The following is a 19,816-nucleotide window of genomic DNA, read 5'->3' as shown; positions in this document are numbered from 1 at the left end:
TGCATGCATGCATGCATGTATGTATGTTCATGTAATAGTGTAAGAGAGAATAACAATAATAAATGGATATATATACAAATCCTTTTTGATAATCATTCTTTGCTATAAGATCTTCTTAAGTTCATACTACATGTAATTTACTTAAAGAGTGCATGGATATTCTACCACTAAACTTCATTTAAGGCCATTAAATTCTATGCTTGACCAATCCCATATTTTATCTTTATAAGAAGATTGGCTTGTCATCCTAACAAATAAGTCATATCAAGGAATACAACATGCATGTATGATTAATAAAAGCCAGATCTTTACTAAGATTAGGATTAGGGTTTTAGTTACGAATAAAAAGTAATATAATTAAGATATAAAAAATATAAGAGTTAATTTTATTCATCTCCCCCTAAGGTTTTAGTTAAATACATCGAGTTTTTATAAATTTGAAATTTTATCATACATTGCACTTATTTCGATCGAAAGATTAAATATATTTAATTGAAACTTTCATGGTAAATGAAATTAACCCAAAATATAATTAAGTAAAAAAATTATAAAAAATATTATCTAGGAGACTAATTAAATATGACCCTTTCTACGACCCATAATCCAAAAACACATGCATATATGTATGCTATGCATCCAAGGGAGGTATTGTTAGTGGGTGATTTTGGAGTCTAAACCCATGAAAAAGCCGCCTCGAGAATCACGGATTTGTCTCTTTTTGGAGTCAGAATTTATTTAAGTTGAAGAGATCAATCGATTTGATCATCATACGTCAGTGGAATCGGGGTTTTATATGGTAAGGGGCTGTTTGGAAAAGTTAAGACAAAGGTGTCAGCTGTAGATATGGCGTTCTTGGAGTTTGTTGAGGGGGGAAATAACCTGCAGCTTAATTTGAAATGATTATGAAATGAATGATTCCATCCCATTCTCGATGCAATATGATTTCAGAAATTACTCGGAAATTACTCGAGCAATGCACGCTAATTTTGAATCCATTCTTCGCCTTCCCAAACGGCCCTTATCACTCTATAAAGGTCACCATCTCATCGATAGGGGAAGCTCGGCCTTGAGGAGGAAAATAGAGGAACAATGAAAAATAAATAAAAAATATATATATAAAAATAATTTTTTAGCTAAAAAAAAAATCATAAAAATATTTGAGTTCTAAACATTTAAATTATATATACATATTTTTAATTTCCTTTCGTATATCTTTGCTATCAAGTATTTTATCATGGCCCAAAGGAGGAGTTATGGTTGAAAAATGAGAGAAAAAAATTAATTTATAAAATGAAGAAAAGTAATAAAAAAATTTCTTTCCAATTTTTTTTAAAAGAGAAATGTGGGAAAATTTTGAAAAAAAAAATAGAGCGCATTTGATAAATCAACATAATGACTTAAAATAACTTAATAATTTTATGACTTAATTTATATCAATCTTAGCTTTTTTTTTATTAAAATAATTTAATATCATAACTTAAAATTTAAAATGACGTCAAATATTAAATTAAAATATTTAATTTATTCTTACTTAAATTTAAAATTATATTTTAAAAATTTTTGAAATTGATATAAATTAAATTATTAAATTACTTTAAATCATTAAATTTATTTATCAAACACTCTTTTAATGTTTTTCTTATTTCTTTTAAGGACGGCTTGTCATTTTCTTTATTATTTAAGAATATTGCTACTTTTTCATTTTTCCTACCATTTCGTTTACAATCTTTTAGGAGAAAAGTGAATAATGAAAAGTAAAAATATTAAAAAATTTATAAAAGTAGGAACAAATGAATCCTAATTACTTTTTGTATTTTTAGATTTAACAAAAAAAAAAAATGTTCTAATGAATGAGAAATAAACCTTTTCAATAGTTAAAATGATGTATTTTTTAAACAAAAATAAAAATAAAATAAATTTCATTTTCAATTATGTTATAATCCTAGACCAAGTCATCATGATTTTAATATTAATCATCTAGAAGGGTATAAAGTTTTCTATTTTCCATTTGACCATCTCTAATAATCAAAAGGACTTTGGTCCACCCATAAGCTGCAACAACAGCAAATTGTGTCAACCTTTAAACATCTTATCAATTGCCCATCAATCTCACAAAATATATGGTACATTGTCATTTCCCTTTCTATTATTTCACCACAAGTTTTCCTTTTCTTGTTGTCCACTCATCTTAATTAAATAAGAAATTAATAATTTTTTTTATAGTTTCTTTTGGACCTTAGATTCAAATAAAGCTTTTAATTAACTATTTTCTTAACAAATGATCAAATAAGTCATTTGTTAAGAAACATTAAATAAGTCATTTCTTAACATTTTCATTACTAATCCATGAGGGGATGTTATGGATATAGAATTTAACGAACATTAATTCTATCGTTTTACTGTATGTATGTTCGAATTTTATCTCAAGTCAACTTGATATAAATTATTGGTTTATCATCTAATAATTTAAACTTTTAGGTTAAATTAATAATATAATATGCTAATAATTAGCCCAAAAGTCTAATACTATATTAATTAATAGATATATTTCGTGTATTTTAACTTTTTATATATGTAGGTTTTAATTCAAATTAACTTAGAGTCTGTACTATTAGCTTAAAAACCATATTTATTTCCTGATTAACTTTATCACTTATTTATTTCCCGACTTTCTACACATGTGAAGGTCAATAACGTAACAACTTAAACATCGAATTTCATCTCTAACTCCCATATTAACTAAGTTTACAAACTTCCACCCATAATTTTCACTTGTGAAAGCATTAATATTTGCAACATGTTTGTTCCAAAGCAATGAAAAACCTTTGTTGTCGGAGGATGAAAAGGCAAGTGTGGTATAGATGAATCATGCGAAGTTAGGCTTCCTCATAATTGTGACGAACTTTTGAGCTGACCTAAAGGAGAAACTCTATATATTCTACGCTCGTGTATCGTATTTATGGGCTACAACATATGAGTTTCTTCTTCTACTTGATGGGTAACTACTAAAGGTTGTCTCCCTTTTGGTGTCACTTTGAAGCTAGCATATGCACACCCATCACGAGGGTCTTGAGAAAATTCACCACTAATTTGTACCTTGGAACACAAAACATGAAATGATTTTAGATGAAAATTAAGAATTTTTTTAAAATTATAGTATATAGTATAATGGTTGGGGAAGAAAGTGTGACAAATGTGAGGGAAATTTTTAATTGATAGTCTTTTAAATATAGTGAATTAATGTAAATTTAATTTATGGGTGAAAATGACATAATCTTCACCATTGTGAAGACCGAAGAGGAGGGGTGTCTAGAAAGGGCAAAGAGGCGTGCGGAAAAGTATTTGAGAGCAATGGTGGGCTGGGTTTTGTCTGTGAGACCATTAAAAAAAAGCTTGGTCTGAAAGATTCACCCCCACACAACCCAACCTGTAAAGTCAACCCCCCACCCCAAACACTACTTTTGTTTTTCTTCTTTGTTATCATTATTATTATTATTTAAAAAAAAAAGAATTATTATTTATTATGCATGAGAATACGTGAACCTATTAACACGGATCTACCACTCCTTTGAGAATGAGCATGTCTGTCCTTTTCTTCTTCTTCTCCTTTTTCAAATCGAGCCGTTCATCATCATCATATCACATGCATGCATGGACGCATGCTGACATGGACCATGGCCATCATGCACGCTCCTGGTATGACCATTAATTCAACCCTCCCATATGAAGGAGTCAAGCTTCAAGGAATCTTCACCCACAACTGCTCCCATTTAAAAATACCCATTTTTATTTTTTATTTTTTATTTTTTAGTTAATTTAAGAAATAATGATAAATGATAATAATAAAATTGAAAAAATAATGATAAATGATCATAGCCAAAACTAGACTTCTCCTTGAATTTAGTACCATGCACCTATAAGCAAAAGAAATTCTATGTAATATTATTTTTATTACGGAGGGGCTTAATTAATTTATAAACATACTAATTAAATACTAGTTAATTAATCGATACGCAACCTTCATATCCAAACGTATGCATGTAGTATTAAAGGGAATATGTTGAATGATATAATCTTAATTATATGCGTGAAACTAGTGTATTATTTTATCTCATTTTCTAATCTTGATTGTTTGATTTATTTATTTTTATATACTATTTTTTTCTATATAAATATTAAATAATTTGGAGGTGTATAAATTTCTAAACCAAACATAGTGTTGATGACGCAAGTGATTATTGATTAACATCCCACGGTTCCAATGTGGAGCATGTTATTATAGACTAGAAAATGACCGAATCGTCACCAAGTTGACACGTAAGTAACATTTTTTTTGTCCTATTTTTCCCTTCCTACCCAAAAGACCATGTAAAGGTTGATTAGAAATATGATATATAAGGACAGCTACTATAAATAGTAAATAGTAGTAGTACATCATGTGAGATAGAATTATACATAATACGTATAGCATTCAAGGGGGTATGGTATAAATTATTGGACAGAAAGAAGGAATAGAGTTGATGGAACTGTGCATTTTAATATGGTACAGTGCCTGTGCATATACTAATATACTAGAGGCAATCACTCACACCAGATGCTCATTCTAAGGCCAAACAAGGCATAAGAATGGCTGGGAAAAATCAGAGTATTTCACTCACGCTAAATGGAAAAAACATGAGAGAGAAGACAAGATTTAGGACTAGTGTTTTAGGGAAGACTTGATCTTTACTTGGAATTTACATAATAGATTTCACGTCTTGCCTGTGATGTGAGTTTAATAGTTTATCCACTTTCACAAACATAGTCATATTATATGATATGCTACACCTATTCAGAATATCAAGAAATGTACTCCTAAGGATAACAATTCTTTGTTGAATACCCCTAGTTTTCTCCTTTACACACCGGAGGAGGCGGTCAGCGACATAATAAATATGGGATTAGTGGAAATTTGCAGCAAATGCATATTATATATGGTATTTTATAAACGAGCAGACCCATGTCTGAGTCAAGCCCACCAGGGACTTTTAAGTTTTCAACCAAAAATCGAACAAAGATTCAGCAAGACTCGGTTTTGAACCATAAGCAATTGAGCGTTCAGCCCAAAGAGAACTTGACTTGATCAAAAGGCTTTCAAGGAAGCTTTTAAGTCATAAATTTTCAATATACATGCGTACCTGCCACAAGCTGGGTTCTAGAGAGAGGCCTCTCCCGCTTTCTCTCCTGGACCGTAGGGGCATTAAAATAACAATCAGCAGGGGGTGACAACTGATGGCAGCCCCGATCCGTGGAAACAGCTGAGAATATGGTCCCACAGCTGAAAGATCCTGCTTATCCGAACCAGTTGGGAAATGACATATTTAGAAACCCCATAAGCAATTGTCAACAAGCTTGATTCGCGCCCATGCATGACAACCCACAAACAAAATAATAATAATAATAATAGAGGAGAAATAATAAAGAACAGAATGTCTCTTATTTTCATTTTTTTCCCCTTCAATTCAAAGGTGAGTGAAACAAAGGCATATCAACTGGATAGAATGCCAGAATGCCGTGATGCTATTTTTTTAAAAAATTGTTGTTTCCATAGTATTCTGACATGATGCCAACAGAGTAACGGGAAAAGGTCAAATTCACTGGGAAAGTATCTTTGGATGTTTAGTTTTAGACCGTTTCCCAGTTTCTTCAAAAATTCTGCATCAAAAGACAACCAGATCTGAACCAATGCCTGAGGTATGTTATTTTACTTATTTTCCCTGTATGCATCATCTTGATTTTGAAATTACAAAAGAAACATGTAGTCTGTCTAAAACTGAGACGCTCTCAACTACACCTGAAATGACAGTCTCTGTGTCACCTCAAGGTTGCCCAACAATAAACATGGATCAGAAGCCTCCTCGCTTTATGTTGCAGAGAAGCTAAACTGCACACCAGTCCTCCCATGATCATGTTCAAATTGTTTAAGTATGTAGCAGTAGTTAACCTAAACATAAAATGAAGCATGTCAGAGAAGAAGTTTCGGGTTTAAATTTTATGATTAATGAAAAGCCAAATAAACAGAAGATCATTGTCGATGGAAAAGCATATAGGCAGTACCCATGCAATTGCACACATTCTATTGAATCTCACTAAAAGTTGAGCATATTGAAGGAATATCACATGAAGTAAATTTGCACAGTTAAGGGAATGCTTGCAGTTTAATGCCGGACTTCATAAAAATTCCTGTGTTTTTCGGTTGGTAGTTAACTAAATTTTAATGCATAGCTCTAGTTAATCTTTAGACCACATTCCAGTTCAACAAGCAATAGCAACTCAACAGTAGAAAGCATTCTATAAATATGATATTTTTATCCTCACTTTCTTTCCAAAAAAAGTAACTGGAATAATTCATTAAGGCTATGTTTAGTTCTTGGAAAATTTGAGGGAAAGAAAATAGATAGGTTTTAGAAAGAAAAAAAATTAAAGAAAATAAAAAATAGATTTTAAAGACAATAAATTATTTCTATATGTTATTTCAAGCTTACTTCATTTATTTTAACTCTTCTATATAAATATTAAATAATTTATACATGCATAAATTTCTAAATAACTGCAATTATATTTAATTTTCTTTTGTACTTATAGTAAAACCAAATATGAGAAAATCAATTTATTTAACATTTTTTTCTTTCCTTAGTACTTTCCTGAAACCAAACATAGCATAAGGAAAGGCTTTCACAAATTGCCTCAAAGCACACTCCATGATCTAGGATCAGTAGAGCAGTCACGAATCTTCCAGAAAGAAAATTAGAAGCCTTAGAGAAAAGATGTTCTAAAACCGTGCATGTGCAATGTGAGGGTCTGCATTTTGATCCTACAAGCAGAATCAGAGCATTATTCTTATTTAATTTGATATAAAGGTCTCAGAACAGATGACTAACCTCCATACGGAATAGTTTGGTTGGCACAATAATTCCAAATCCAGCAGAGCTTCGAAATGAATCCAAGAATTTCTGAAAAGAAAATTTTCGAAACTCCTTCTCGGTTAATTTTGTGAGGTTCCCAGCACATGCAAAAACATGTCCATGGATTCCAGCATCTCTGAACAGCTTCAAAGGAAGATCAAAAGAAAGGTCTGCAAAGGCAGTAACAGCAAGATCTCCTCCAATAACATCCCTTCCAGAAGTTTCAGAATTCTCACCGTTGGATTTATCTCTAATTAGTCTTCTTGGCTCAGTAGGGCCCAGTCCTCTTGACTTAAACCCCAACAATGTTGTTGGGCCTCCCAAGGTGCAAACTGGAGAGGAATTGCCACCTAAGAAAAATCTCTCAGGCAGAGACGATGGCATGCTCAATGCTCCATTTCCCCATGGAAAAATGACACCACCAGAGATCCCCAAGTTGAGTGCAGTGCGATAAAATCCCAGAGGGATAGCACAACGAAGATCAATCTCCTGTTGATAGTTCCAGAGAAAAGTAGAGTTTCTTAAGCAATTCAAGAAAGCAGGGAATGATGGGCATGACAAAAATAAATTGATCTAAAATTCATTCAGGCTATGTTTGGTTTTCAGAAAGTACTAAGAAAAAAAAAAAAAATTTATGAATTAGTTAGAAATTTATGAATTTTAAAATTATTTAACTTTATATGATTGAGGAAAATAAGTGAAATGAATATGAAGAAGAAAATAAAAATAATTTATTGATTTTGAATCTCTTTTTTATTTTCCTTCACTTTTTTTTTTCCTTCAACTTTTCCTCTCTTTTTTCTTTTCCTCACATTTTCCGGGAATCAAACATAACATCTTTTACAAGGTAAAATCAACAATGGATCAACAAACTGGAATCCACGTGAAAAAGGTCAATTATGTGCAGACAAATCTGTAGCACATGCAACAATATGGGTTGTTTATACAAAAAACTTGATCCAGTCAAATGTTCCCCGAGAAGGTTATCACTTCAAGGTACAATGGTACAATGCAACTACAGAAAAGTGCGATTTGCACCCACCACATGCACATCAAGTCACACATTTTCAGAAATTTATTAAAACCAATACTATAGCTCCACACAACAAAGCCTTTCTCCCTATGGAAAAGCCTTTGTCCTAACAATAATAGATAGATCAGTTTTGCTACATAACTTCATTTAGAGAAAAGAAAATATCCATAAACCAGCGATTCCAATTCCCCTCCATTGGATAAATTGAGAAGCTCATAACTAATCAGGATTTACCACACAAATAGGTTCATATTAGAAGAGATAGAGTTAATCATCCTTTAATCAACATGTGGTTCATGCTCCCACAACAAATAGAACAAAACAATTAATTAAGGCTACAACTGAACCATAAGAACAGCAATTTCTCATGACAGATGTAGATTAAGTATGAATTATGTGAAAAATTAGGAAAGTCGAGATCTAAGCACGCTGAGAAAATCCAGGAACAACCAATGGCTAAGTAACATGAGAGACAATTCATAGAGCCTGGGCATGTACAAAGATATCCAATATTTTAGAGACTGAAAGGGAAGGAAAGGGAGAAGGTCAAAATTACATTGAGAATCAAAGTAACAAGTTAAAAATAAATTAAAATGGTTCAAGGCTTATGCTTTAAGCAAAGATGTGCCTGAGATTAACAGTGTTATGGTATTGACTACCAAACAAGTTAATAACCAGGCCTACCTTTTTTTATAAGCAAGCAAAATAGAAAGAAAGATAAGATTAAGATTGTTGTAAACAAGGTAAACAAAAAATATAAAAAATGAAAATAGAAAGCATTTTACCCTATATAGTGTTTATCCAGTCCATGTCAGTGACACATCAGTCTGACTGATGTAGGGAAAAAGAATGTGCAAATCAATAACAGAAGCAAGCTTATTACAGAATTCAGAAAGCTTTCAAGAAAGCAATTCTAAAGATTAAAAAAAAAAAAAACATAGATAAAATAAAAGTATGAAAAAGAAAAAAAAACAAGAGTTGTCAAGTGTTACCTAATCATCAGGTATGTTCATTAAGCCATAAGAAGTGCAAAAAAACCTTTTAGCAATCATTCAATTGTTGAATTCTTGTCATTGTTATTTTATTTTGTAGGCAATAGAATATTATAGAAAAGCACCGAACACAAAAGTGGACACACCCACATAGAGAGGAAGTATACAAAGTGCATCACAAGGTAGCACAAAAAGAAAAATACAATAGGCTTGAACAATAGCCTATCCCATACCAAAAAAATCAATAAAATCCAAGAAAGAGGAGTGTAATCTCCCTTTGTCAAAAGAAAAAGACTTAGGACAAAATGGTCCTTGAATACTGAAGAAAATATTCTTATTTTTTCTGTGTAAAAACTGAATACAAAGTGACCTATATATATACAAGTGGGATTCCTAATCTAAGCCATATAATATGCACAATCACTATCTCTAAGGAAACAATAACTAATTAGGAGAGATTCTCTCATCCATAAAAATAGAAAATATCCTAACACAATCCCTCTAATCTTGGCACTTAATTACAAATCATAATCTCATATTTCCACACTCCCCCTCAAGTTGGGTAGTAGATGTCTAGCATTCCCAACTTGCTTTTCATGTTTTCGTAGGTGGCCTTTGGAAGTGCCTTTGTCAGAATGTCTGTTGTTTGACGACTTGAAGGAATATACATAAGTCTAATTGTTCCCCCTTCAAGTTTCTCCTTGATGAAGTGACGGTCTATCTCCACGTGCTTGGTTCTGTCGTGTTGAACTGGATTCTTTGCAATACTTATGGTAGCCTTGTTATCACACAAAACTGTCATAGTGGAGTTTGATATAATTCCAAGTTCCTTGAGTATTCTTTGGAGCCACATTCCTTCACATATCCCATGAGCCATTGCCTTGAATTCTGCCTCTGCACTGCTTCTCGCCACTACAAACTGCTTCTTGCTTCTCCAAGTCACCAAGTTTCCCCACACATAGGAACAATACCCAGTAGTCGACCTCCGATCTATCAAGGATCCTGCCTAATCAGCATTTGTGAATACCTCAACTTCCCTACTTGAGGTTTTCTTGAAGTAGAGTCCTCTACCCGGACTCTTTTTAAGGTACTGTAAAATTCTGTATACGGCTTTCATGTGTCTTTCAGTGGGATTGTTCATGTAGCGGCTTACCATGCTCACAGCAAAACCAATATCGGGCCTTGTGTGAGTTAAGTAGATCAACTTTCCTACTAACCTCTGGTACCTATCTTTGTCAGTTGGATGACTGTCATAATCTTCATCAATCTTACAATAGGATCCATAGGCGTGTCCACTGGCTTACAACCTAGCATCCCAGTCTCCTGAAGTAGATCAAGGACATACTTCCTTTGCGTGACCACAATTCCCTCCTTAGTTTTACCAACTTCCATGCCAAGAAAGTATTTGAGTTGTCCAAGATCTTTGATTTCAAATTCTCTTACTAGCAGCTTCTTGAGATTCCCTATCCCTTCTTCATCGTCTCCGGTAATTAATAATATCATCAACATAGACAATGAACAGAGTCATTTCACCTTCCTTAGAGTGCTTCATAAACAGTGTGTGATCTGCTTGACATTGGATGAACCCATGTTTTTTCACAACTCTAATCAGTCGATCAAACCAGGCCCTAGGTGACTATTTTAGACCGTATAGGGACTTTCTCAGTTTACACACTTTTCCTGAATTTTCTGGAGTTTCCATACCAGGTGGAATTTTCATGTAGACTTCCTCTTTTAGTTCTCCGTTGAGAAATGCATTTTTGACATCAAGTTGGTGCAAATTCCAGTCCAAATTTACTGCAACTGACAATAACACTCTGATGGAGTTGAGCTTTGCTACTGGTGCAAATGTTTCTTCATAATCAATGCCATAGGATTGAGTAAATCCTTTAGCTACTAGTCGAGCCTTGAACCTGTTTATACTTCCATCCGGATTGTGCTTCAGGGTAAATATCCACTTGCATCCAACAGGCCTCTTACCCTCTGGTAATTCTGAGATTTCTCATGTCCCATTTTTCTCCAAGGCTTGTATTTCTTCCTGAACAGCAGTCTTCCATTCAGATTGTTGAAGTGCTTCTTGGATGTTGGATGGGATACGATCATCTTCAAGAGAAGTGATGAACGCTTGGAAATTCTGTGAAAGCTTTCCATAGGACACATGATTACTGATTGGATGCTGAGTGCAGGATCTTACACCTTTCCTTAAAGCAATGGGTTGATCAAGATCATCAAAGTCATTACTGTAATCTAGATCATAAATTGTGTTACCTGGTTGTGAGTTTGGGTTGCTTGGATCCTGGTCTAATTCTTGGTTCTGCTCAGGTGGAATGCTGTCCTCGGGCTCCTTTTGAGGAGGTTTCTCGGGCTTTTCCTTTAAATTTTTTCTAGAATAAACTATTACCTCTTTACTGCCTTCTGTAGTTGACTCATGTGTGACAGAAGGGACATCCAAGGAATTTTTTTCGAGGACAGAAAGAGTACTATCTGTTTGAGGAGGCAGTGATGAACTCAAAGGAGAAGTAGTGCTGATTTCGGTTTCCCAAAATTGGAATTCATTTGTGGACCAGTTCTCCCCCTGAATTGCAGTTTTGGGGTAAAAGGGTTGATTTTCGAAGAAAGTGACATCCATGGAAGTGTAGAATTTCTTGGTTGTTGGAGAGTAGCACTTGTATCCTTTTTGGTTTGGTGAGTACCCGAGAAAGATGCATTTAGTGGCTGTCGGATCAAGTTTACTACGTTGGGACTTATGGATGTGACAGTACAACCTACGACTTTGACTGGGATAGACGAGATTATTTGAGCGGATGGATATGTAGCGAGGAGGATTTGACACGGGATTTTAAATTGAAGAATCCTAGAAGGCATTCGGTTGATCAAGTAGGTTGCTGTGAGTACAGCTTCACCCCATAATTGTTTAAGCACGTTTGAAGCTATCATGAGGGATCGTGCAACCTCCATCAAATGTCTATTTTTCCTTTCTGCAACTCCATTTTGCTGTGGAGTATCAATGCACAAGCTTTGATGTACGATGCCATTCTCCAGAAGATATGACCCAAGAATGTTGTGATAGTATTCTCGAGCATTATCTGTCCGAAGGACTTGAATTTTTGCCTGAAATTGCGTCTGAACCATGTTGTTGAAGTTTTCAAATATTTCCCTCACTTCTGATTTCTTCTTCATAAGGAATACCCAAGTCACTCAAGTGTGGTCATCAACAAAGGTGACAAACCATCTAGAACCTGTAATGTTGTTGATTCTAGAGGCCCCCCAAACATCACTGTGAATCAAGGAAAAAGGATGAGATGGTTTGTATGGTTGAATGGAATAGGAGTTGCGAGTATGTTTGGACAATTGACATATTTCGAATTGAAAATTTTTGGAATTTTTATTGAATAATGATGGATATAGTTTTTCAAGATAGGAAAATTTTGGGTGACCTAATCGGTAGTGCCATAACATAACAACACTATCCGTCTTGGTACTAGGGTTGGAAACTACATAAGCAATCTTCATTGGTAGCCTTCGAATTTCCTCAGCTCTCAGAAGGTAAAGTCCAGCACGCACCTCAGCATTGTCAATCCTCTTCCCAGAGTTCAAGGCCTAAAATTCACACATGTGAGGAAGGAATTTAGTAACACAATTAAGATCCTATGTTAGTCTACTTATAGACAATAGGTTGCAATCCAATTTCGGAACATCGAGCACGGAGTGAAGAGTAATATCCTTGGAAATAATAACTGAACCTGTGCCGAATACCCTAGAAAGGGTTCCATCGGCAATTCGAACAGAGGAATTGTTATGGCAAGGAGTATATTCATGAAAAACCATGAGATTCTCAATCATGTGATCTGAAGCTCCTGAGTCCATTATCCATGTAGTGTGATTTTCTTGTCTAACATTTAGGGCATGGGAAAAAATACCTTTCTGGGCTATAGATGCGGTACCAATAGTTGTTCTAGTTGATTGAAGAGTCTGTTGGAACATTTTCTGTAGTGCCTCCAATTGCTCTTTGCTAAACGGACCAGGATTTGAGATAGTGCCAGATGTGTCTTCTTCGGCTGCAGCGGTGTAACCCCGGCCTTCTCTGTTTTGCTGTGGCCGAGAAGGTTTCCAATCAGCAGGTTTACCGTGTAGATGCCAGCAAGTCTCTTTTGTGTGTCCAGGTTTTCTACAATGGTCGCACCATGGACGATTCTTCTTCGTTTGGTGGTTGTTGTTGTTGGATTGGGTTCCTTGTGCAACTAGGGCTGAGTTCTCAAGATTTTTGGAAGAATTTTGGGTTCCCAACATCACTTTTTGTCTGCTTTCCTCTCTGCGAATTTCAGAAAAAACTTCCCTAACACTAGATAATGGCTTAATACTTAGAACTCTTCCACGTACCTCATCTAAATTCTTATTAAGGCCAAGTAAAAATTGTAGATGCGTTCCTTTTCAATGACCTTCTTGTATAGGAGTTCATCTTCGGGACACTTCCAAACCAATTCTTCATAAATATCGAGTTGTTGCCAATACCATGTAAGATATTAAAATATTCGGTAACAGTTGAATCTCCTTGTCGAAGATCTTGGAGAATACTCTTGATTTCGAAAATCGCCGAGGTATTATCAATGTTGGAGTAGGTCTCTCTAGCTGCATCCTATATCTCCTTTGCTGTGCCATAATACATGAACTTTTCTCCTATGTCATTGGTCACAGAGTTAATTAACCAAGACATCACCATACTATTTTCCAACTTCCAGGTTCGGTATCTTGGATTATCTTCCTTCGGCTGAACAATGGCTCCCATAAGGTATTCTTCCTTACCTTTCCCGCAGATGAAGATCCGAACAGACTGAGCCCATTGAATAAAATTCTGCCCATTGAGTTTATGACTTGTTATGGGAAGAATGATGCCGTCTGTGGTGATGGCACTGCCGGAGTGAACTGCTTTAGGTCTGGACGTCACCTCCGAGTTTGATCCTTCCGTTCTGCTCTCCATGGAAAAAGATGATTTTTTTTTTTTATACGTGGTTCAGATCTGAATGCTTTGATACCATGAAGAAAATATTATTCTTTTTTCTGTGTCAAAACTGAATACAAAGTGACCTATATATATACAAGTGAGATTCCTAATCTAAGCCATATAATATGCACAATCACTATCTCTAAGGAAAAAATAACTAATTAAGAGAGATTCTCTCATCCATAAAAATAGAAAATATCCTAACACAATCCCTCTAATCTTGGCATTTAATTACAAATCATAATCTCATATTTCCACAAATACTAATTCTGACTGTTCCACACCTTTGACATTCCTTTTCCTCTCTTCCAAGAAACACCAAAATAAGCATAAAGGAGGCAATTCTCCAAATCTTTTTGAATCTCTTTGCCACAAAACTACCTTACCACCCAAGCAAGAGCTCCTTAACCACTTTCTAGAGAAGTCACCTCACACCAAAATAAGAATAATAAAGACCAAAATCTACTCACCCACTCACAATGAATGAGGATGTGATTTGTTGTTTCCTCCTTTTTCAATATACATCTGTTCACTATAGGTCAGATCCAGTCATAAGCCCATCAATATTAAGAATTCCCCAGCCTCCCACGCAAGGAAGAACACTTTAAAAAGAGTAGTTGGAGACCAAATTTCTTTAAAGGGGAAAGAAATGGAGTTTCCTGAGCATAGAAAAACATAAGAGGATTTCACAGAACCTCCTCACAAATCTGCCTAGTAGTACAAGGATAAGCAGCAAAAAGAACCTCCTTGTAGATCCAAGCAACCAGTGACCAAAGCTCCCCCCTCCTTCCACAAAACCCAAGTATCTTTGTACAAAGCTAAAACATAAAGGTCAAGATAACACTTCTTCAAAGTCATGCCAAAACTTGGTCTTCCTCCCATTGCCTGCCTCAAGGCCTATTCTGGGAAGAAATCATCCAAAAACTGACTTATTGCTTTCCAAAGACTTGTGCAGTACATCTCCCTCCCCAAGCACCAACACCTCTTTACCACCCATACATGCCCACAATGACCTTCTCCATCAGTTGTTCTGCTCCGCAAAAAACCTCTAGCACCATTTTCCCAATAATGCTTCATTAATAAGAGAGATTTCTGCATTGCAGCCCCTCATTAGCTTTCGAAGAGCATATGGAAGTCCATTTCACCAAGTGAATATCTAAAGACCCACCTTCCCATGGAAACTCCCATCAATACTAGTCCAGTCTTTTCCTTACTCTGCTTGGAATCATAAAGGGGGATAGACAATGGAATAGTAAACTTGAAAGAGAACTTTGGAGAAGTGTAAGGTCCCCCGTCAACAAAAATTGCCTCTTCCAAAGCACAAGTCCCTTCTTGAACCTCTCTTCTAGCACCGAATCAGAGAACAACTTAGAAGGAGCAGCGAGGGGAACACAAAGTAGAAAATCCTTCCAATTTGTTTTTGATTGTTAAATTGATAGATCTTTCAAGAATATTACTTTTGCAGATAAAATCATCTACTTTTTGTAGTTGAGTTACTCAAATTCACTACATGGTAGGAGCATCTATTCAAAACAGATAAATGAAATCTTTGAGAGCACAGGTTGAGTGAGACAAGATCTTACATGCTTCAAGAAAATAATTGGTTTGTTGTCTTAAGGTAGTTTACATAATTGGACTTCTTAAGCAAAGGCAAAAAAACAAGAACTGCACGCAGGGCACAGAAAATAAATTTAACATATATATATATATATATATTGATAGATGGAAAATAAATTTTAAAAATAAAAATAGATATAGAAATAAAAAATAATAAAATAATAAAAAAGACTGAAAAGTTAGAATTTAACATAATTGTAAAGTTCACAAGCACAAAAAACAAGATGAGGATTAGAAGAAAGGTTCCAAAAAGAGAACAGAAGCATTCAAGCCTCCAAATAACAAAGAGCTACAAACAACAAACTCCAAAATGAAACATGGCACTGTATTTGCTGACTGAACTTTATAAGTCCCAATAATGAAAGAAAAATATATTAAAAGGATTAAATAACTGTATCCAAGAACTAGGAGCAGAAAGAGTACTAAACCTGGCGCAAAAATCGTAAGCTCCGATAATCAGGTACAAGGCCACCAATTTGAGAAGTGGAAATAAAAGCATATCCTTGAGTTGGCCTCAAAACTGAATTTCTATTGTCAATCCTAAATGTGTACTTTAGAGATGAAAGTAAACCATGTCCCAGCTGCCTCCTTACTGCCCTCGATGACATTTGAGAAGGATCCGTTAAGGTGCGCCACAAAAGATTATAAGTCAAGTCATGCCGCTTGGTCGAAATTAGGCCAAGATTCAGGCCCAATGAACGTTCTTTGTAAGAGGAGAACTTTAGCCAATCTTGGGAAAGCAGAGATACTCTTGCCAGCATAGGAGTTACCATTCCTTTGAATCTGGGCAAAGAAACACCAGCGCTTATCTCTGATGATTGGTCCCAACCATAAACTAAAGAACCATCCCAAAGATCTCCATATCCAAACAGATTTTTCAACTTAAGTGATCCTTCAAGCGACCAAGTTCTAGCCTACAAAAGTATTTTACAAAGTAAAAAATCATAAGAAAGAAGCATGTGCATGTTTCCATAAACACCATAACTGTATTTCAAAGAGCAACATCAAAGCGCACAAATACTGAGAAACACAACTTACCAATAAACATTAGAAACCTTTTTTTTTTTAATAGGTAAAAGCACAGAATAAGTATATATTAATAAAGTTTATTCATGGATATTTGAGATATACAAGTGTAACACCAATGACACCTCTCCATTTATGTTCTGCCACACATGATTGTAAAAAAAATGGTGTGACTGTTTACATGATTGTACATGTGCTAGTGCATAAGCAACAAAAACATACTTTCCGTTTTTGTATGACTAAGTCATCCACATTATTGATGTGCGCATTATGCTCATTTTATGCAATAAATATGCATGGAACCTTAAATATGTAATTGTATCTTAACATATAGGCATCATGGCTCTGAGAAGAATGGATACCCACAAACACAAAAAATTAAGAACTAATGTGTAAATTTATAAGACTCCAAACCAAGGTGAAACTAATCACCAAGATTTGACCACAAGACATATCAAAGCGATTGTTGAAGTTAATAGAGGTTGAGCCAGGCCTGCCTATAAAAAAAAATAAAAAAATAAAAAGAGGTTGAGACAAGCCTAAGTTTCATGTTTTTTCTGGAATCTAACACTCTAACCTTGAATGATACAAATTAGTTGTCAATGTGTTAGATAGCTAGTTTAGGTTGACAATTTTGTTCCAAACATTACTGGATTCACTCTATGTACTTCCTAGGGCTTACACTAGCCCTTAAAAGCTTGAGATCATCAATTCTAACATAGAGTCATTCAGGTAAGTATGGTATTAAATAATGGTAAAAAAAAAGGGCATATAACAGCTTTACAATGATGCACAAAATTAATGGGTAGTAAAAACACAAGTTTTTAAGGATCACCCAAGCACCCCAAAAGAGCTCTCAAGCACCCCTTGCAAGCGCTCAAGCGCTTGGAGCAATGCTCACATATTTTCTTGTAATTTTTAAACTGTGTTTTTATAATTAATGTTATTAGACTCAACCCCTTGGAGTTTTGTCCATATAAATTACATCTTATGATGTTGAATAGCACACACATTCTAAACTACAATTGTCCTTATTCTACTGAGCATTCCCAATACTCTTAAAAACCTAACTTGTATTTGAGATTGAGTTGTGGTGGTTGACCACAATTCGTTGAGGAGTTTGCTAAGAAGCATGAAGTGCTACATCATGGATGTAAAGACAAATGTAGGTGCTAGTCTGCATAAGACTGTTAGGAGAAGGCAGCATCTGGTATAGGTAAATCTGTGTGCTTATTCTTTCAAATTAGTACATTTCTCTACGGTCAATTAAACCTATGAATTTTATATTTGTAAAGTTTTTGATAGACTATATAAGTAGCTTTACATACACATTATCTGTCTCGTGTGTGATTAGATTTTTATCCTAGTTCTTGAATGTCATATCTTGACCAAATAAATTCATAAATGAGAATAAATAAATTTTTGTGCTTAAAAATCAAGATCACGTATTCACCCCTCCCAAAATTCAGAGATTCAAGATAAGAACCTTCATTAGCAATTACAATATACTCCAAATGCCCACTTGAGCTTCCATCATAGACATACTTCAATGAATTAACTTGAAATTGGTCTTCTTTTGGTTAAATTTCTTAAATATATTATATCATACAACTTTTCTTTTTATAGGTAAATTTTTGTCCCCATTGGGACTTGAACCTGAACCTCCCACAAACCTTCCCCATCCCTTTTACCACTTGAGCCAAGCCTCAAGGGCATATTATATCATACAACTAAATGACATCCAACTCAACTGTTAAGAAAATTAAGCTTAAATAAAATATCCTAAACGAAATTTAACAAACCCAGTAGAGCTATCTGACCAAAACTCACTTTGTTGAACAACAATTGATTAAACAGTAGAGTTGGAGTTACTAATGTTGCATAAGCCTATTTGCAAACTGCCTTAAATGTGAGTCCTAACTCCTAACCCTCCACATCGATCCACAATAATCCTCAAGTTAAAAATGTGAGTCCTAATAAATGATGCTCAAGTCAAAGAATCATTGACAAGCGTTAGTACAGTAGATCATCTAGTTTTTCATCCAAACAATACAATTCTATTTATCTTTTTTTCTCTTCTAAGCAACCAAACAGAGCATTTTTCACAACCGATGAACAAAATCAAAACAAGATACATTGAGCGTATACATATATAAAGAGAAAGAGAAAGAACCTCAGGCTTGGTGAAAATGCCCAAGTCACCAGTGAGTGGATTCTTAGTTTCAACAACATCAACAATGACGTTAACAGTGCCAGGGAGCTCAGGCGGACCACAATCAAGCGTAATACCAACGGAATCGAAGATACCGAAGCTATGAAACCTATGATTGGCGATGCCAGCAGCCTTGAGCAGCTCTTGCATTGTAGTGGCGTTCTTGATGGCTTCCAGTTCGGCTTCGATCAACGAGTCCTTGGTCTTGGTGTTTCCTTTAATCAGAACATCGTGAACTCGCAGCTTCACTTTCTCACTCGCCAATCGTCGGAACATGCTCTCCAATTTGCTACCATCCTCAGCCAATCTCGATTTTTCGCTCCCTGCTTCTTCTTCCTCATCCTCCTCCTCCGCTTCATCTTCATCTTCATCTTCGAAGTCGCCAACGCCGTCGGCCTGAGATTCTTCTCCTCCTTCTTCGTCGCCGTTAGGGTTTTCAGAGATCGGAGGCTCCTCTTGGTTTTCTTTCAGTGCCATTGGCGGAGATTAGAGGCGGAAACAGTAATTTTGCTTGAAGTTCAGACGATTTGTGACAAATGCCTTTTATTTATACATACGATGCTTTGCTTTGCTTTCCTTTGGGGTGTGAGAATGTAGCCTCCATCTGATCTGGCACGATCCTGCGCCCAAATCTGCTGTCCATCTTTCCATCGGTTGATTCCACCAAAACTGGGACCCAATCGACTTTACACCGTAGGATTATAATCGTAAATAAATAAATCGAAGAAGAATTATATATATAATCCTAAAACAACCAAGAAAAATAAAATTTGAAAAGAAAAAAAAATGGATATAGAATGGGGGAAAAATATAAAAAATGATAAATCTTATTAAAAAAATGAACGTATCAAACTTTTTGGTTGTAATTACTTAATTATTTATATTTTAAATTTATTTTATCTTTGATTATAATCTTTATTAAAAAATTGTACGAAATTAAAAATTAAAAGATATAGAAATTATGACGGCTCACAATTCTTTGTACTAATA

General features: G+C 34.9%; 1 protein-coding gene across 2 annotated transcripts; it reads right to left on the bottom strand.

Moving 5' to 3' along the window:
* Positions 1 to 5,454: 5,454 nt before the first annotated feature.
* LOC117928699 (sorting and assembly machinery component 50 homolog B) lies at positions 5,455 to 19,369 on the bottom strand. Of its 2 annotated transcripts, XR_004653637.1 has the most exons (5): positions 18,788 to 19,369; positions 16,017 to 16,502; positions 6,921 to 7,433; positions 5,834 to 5,983; positions 5,455 to 5,694 (listed from the first exon to the last, which is right to left on the bottom strand). XR_004653637.1 is itself a non-coding variant. In XM_034848681.1 (4 exons), the coding sequence occupies exons 1-4, from the start codon at positions 19,301 to 19,303 to the stop codon at positions 5,903 to 5,905; spliced, it is 1,596 nt and encodes a 531-aa protein (XP_034704572.1). In that variant the 5' UTR covers positions 19,304 to 19,369; the 3' UTR covers positions 5,455 to 5,902. The 2 variants fall into 2 exon arrangements, 1 of the variants encoding a protein (XP_034704572.1); XM_034848681.1 differs by having other exon boundaries at positions 5,455 to 5,983.
* Between the last annotated feature and the right edge of the window lie 447 nt (positions 19,370 to 19,816).

This window comes from Vitis riparia, chromosome 13 (genome assembly GCF_004353265.1).
Source record: "Vitis riparia cultivar Riparia Gloire de Montpellier isolate 1030 chromosome 13, EGFV_Vit.rip_1.0, whole genome shotgun sequence".
NCBI classification, from domain to species: Eukaryota; Viridiplantae; Streptophyta; class Magnoliopsida; order Vitales; family Vitaceae; genus Vitis; species Vitis riparia.
Note: the sequence above shows the minus strand (reverse complement) of the source record. Positions and strands in the feature narration are given on the sequence as shown.